Source organism: Corticium candelabrum, chromosome 10 (genome assembly GCF_963422355.1).
Source record: "Corticium candelabrum chromosome 10, ooCorCand1.1, whole genome shotgun sequence".
Classification (NCBI taxonomy): domain Eukaryota; kingdom Metazoa; phylum Porifera; class Homoscleromorpha; order Homosclerophorida; family Plakinidae; genus Corticium; species Corticium candelabrum.
In genome coordinates this window covers 4,473,726-4,476,642 of record NC_085094.1, presented here as the reverse complement: position 1 = coordinate 4,476,642, position 2,917 = coordinate 4,473,726, and the positions used below count along the sequence as shown (strand labels likewise).

General features: G+C 43.5%; 1 protein-coding gene across 1 annotated transcript; it reads left to right on the top strand.

Annotated features, from left to right (window-relative positions):
• The first annotated feature begins 409 nt into the window (after positions 1-409).
• LOC134185279 (uncharacterized) lies at positions 410-2,182 on the top strand. Its single transcript, XM_062653059.1, has 3 exons — positions 410-686; positions 743-842; positions 900-2,182. Exons 1-3 carry the CDS (start codon positions 456-458, stop codon positions 2,180-2,182), a joined length of 1,614 nt encoding a protein of 537 aa, XP_062509043.1. The 5' UTR covers positions 410-455.
• The last annotated feature ends 735 nt before the right edge of the window (positions 2,183-2,917 follow it).

Here is a 2,917-nt window from a genome sequence, read left to right as displayed (position 1 = left end):
CCGTATGACATTTTCAGCCTCCCGTGAGTCTGGACTCACCGCACCTACTTTCACACACTTACTTCACTAAGTGTCACCCCACGTCATAGAGTTGGCACACCACGTGACTACATACTATCAAGTCACAAACTCAATTAGCTATATCTGATTGCAAGACATTATTGCGGCTTGAGTCACCCACCATTGTGTGTCCAGTTTCCAAACAGCGCATGCCTCATGGTGATTAGTCCACTCGGTGTGTGAACCAAGTTCAGGCTCTCCTAATTCTCTCAAGACGGTTTCAGCATGTGGAAAGGTGAGTGTATCCTACCTTATTGTCTTACTCGTATAGACTGGCGAACCTGCCAAGTCCAGTTACTTCGTGTGCAGTTCATTCGTTGTTTTGTCGCACATCTGCCTTCTGCACGATCCTTGCTAGTGCGCAGACTCTAGTGTAAAAGCCAGTAGGGCGCGCAATGGCAACGAGAGACATTGACGTGGAATTACAGTCCGCTCTTCGTATTTTCAATTATGATGACTTCCGGGAGGGTCAACTTGAAGCCTCTAGGGCCATCCTAAGGGGAAAAGACGTCTTTGTCCGCATGAAAACTTCTGGCGGGAAATCTCTCTGCTACCTTGTACCAGCGCTAGTCATGCCAGGATCTTGTATAGTTGTGAGCCCATTGATATCTTTGATGGACGACCAGGTATTACACAACGAAATAGTTCTAACTATAGCTATGTCTAACTCTTCCTGCTCAAGGTGAGTAAGCTAGAGGAAAAGTCCATCTCTGTCACTCGAGTGGCTTCTCTGGCAGATGATGTACTTCTACAGGATATGTGTTTGGAGAAGTTCAAACTGAGTGAGCACCTATTTTTTGTCTGTGTGACAAGCAGTTATCTGCATCTGCTTGTTTTAGTTTACATGTCACCTGAAGCTATCACAGCAAAGTTTTGGAGAAACGCTATTAGTCACAAATTGAAGGATGTTCTGTCTTTTATTGCAATAGACGAAGTTCACTTAATTGAAGATTGGGGTGCCACCTTTCGTCCTTCTTACAAGGAGCTCAATTTTATCAGGTCCTGCCAGCCGTCTATCCCGCTCATGGCCCTCTCTGCAACAGCCCCAACCCATCTTATTTTTTCTATTACTCGAGAGCTGAACATGTTTGACTATGTGCTAGTGTCCGCTCCCTTGAACTGCCCCAATCTGTTCTTTTCTCTGGATTCGTCACATAGTATGTTTTCTGTTTTTTCCTCCTTGTCTTCCATGTTATCGTCAACGAATTCTCCGGAAAGTATTCCCAAGACTCTGATATTCTGTAGGTCTAAAGATACCTTGTACAATGTGTATGTCTACCTTATTAGAAGCTGTAACAACGCTACCAAGGGTTATGTTGGCCAGTACCACGCAACCATGACTTTGCAAGGACGGTCACAGCATTACCGTGATTTTAAGAGTGGGAGGCAAAGAGTGATGGTTGCAACCAGTGCTTTTGGCTTGGGAATCGATATCAATGACATTACTGAAGTGATATTGTTTAGTGTTCCAAACAAAGGTTCAGAGTTAGTACAGCTGGCAGGTCGTGGAGGCAGAGACCCTCGGCGTTTGTGCCTGGTTCGTTTTGTGGTCCGGCCTCAAGATCTTAGAGACAGTGATAGTGCAGTTGTCAAACTAGCATCAAACACAGCTTGTTTGCGAAAAGTTATTCTTCGTGAGATTTTGCAATCTGAAGAGCACATACACGCTAGTGACTTTTGCTGCTCTTTCTGCTCCTCTGTCGAGCGCCCATCTGCATTTTCATTGGAGCTGCCATCTGCAAGCACTGTTTCTTGTAGTTCTCATAGATCTGGAACACTGAGATCACGGCGAATTCTGGCTGTGCAAAGGGCTGCTTTAAAAAAAAATTTAGTTGAATTTAGAGGAATGGCTGGTGGCACACGATTTAAACGAAGGGGTTTAGATGGAGTGTTGTCCATGGCAGTGATTGATAACGTGCTGAAGAAGTGTAACAGAATCATTTCTGAAGATGATGTACAATCAACAGGTGTGATGCCAGAGTTTACAACACCTGTATATCAAATGATCGAGCGTCACATTCCCATAACCATACCCCAAAGTGTTCCAACAGTTACACGTGCTAGCAGAAGCATAGCTTCCTGTAGAGAATCTTTATTGGAAGACATTACTAATTGTCTGTAATGTTGCTGTAATTAATGTAATTAAAATTTGCAAGGGTACTGTCTGTTCAATAGTATACATTGTAAACACTGTATTTTGCTCACTATTGTGCCACATTACATTAAAATGTCTTCCACGACATCAGTTTCCTCGTGGTCCTCGTCTGTTGCGTGCTCTTCATCAAGTCGCAGTTCCTCTTTTTTTAGAAACTTTGTAACCCATTGTTTGGATAGTGCAATTTGATAACCTTTACGCTCTGGTGTAGTAAAATAAATTTTTGATGGCAACTTTCTTTCAGGAATACAACACGTTACTTGGAATTCCAACAAGCTAGCTGTCATCATCTCAATATCTTTCTGTGCTTTTGTGCTGTGATGCTGTGATCCTTTGTGACCAGCAAGGACCTCTTCGTCACATAAAACTGCTGCATCGTGGAGCATCTGTGACGCTAAGCTCATCATCTTCAAGTGATGGAGAGTAATATTGCCACCAGATGATCGAATGGCTGTTTTTATGACTAGGTTATGATGTTCCACGGCCATGTCGATGGCCTTGCCATGACCTGGTCGCCCTGAAGAATTGACTGTCCTGTTGTGGACCACTACATAAGCCAGCCATTTTGAAAAGTCAGCCTTCAAATTAGCTAAGAGATTGGCAGCTTCATTACTGTAATTGGTTCTTTTTGATGCCAGAAAGTACAGTAACCAAATTCGCCAGTGCTGGATAATTCTTGGACCATCTTCGTGCTTGATAGCA

Bases quoted from the DNA above. Each gene is read 5' to 3' on its own strand.
- LOC134185279 (XM_062653059.1), top strand. From the start codon at position 456: ATGGCAACGAGAGACATTGACGTGGAATTACAGTCCGCTCTTCGTATT. The intron at 687-742 runs GTATTACACAAC...TTCCTGCTCAAG, and splicing joins TATCTTTGATGGACGACCAG to GTGAGTAAGCTAGAGGAAAA. The intron at 843-899 runs GTGAGCACCTAT...TGCTTGTTTTAG, and splicing joins TTTGGAGAAGTTCAAACTGA to TTTACATGTCACCTGAAGCT.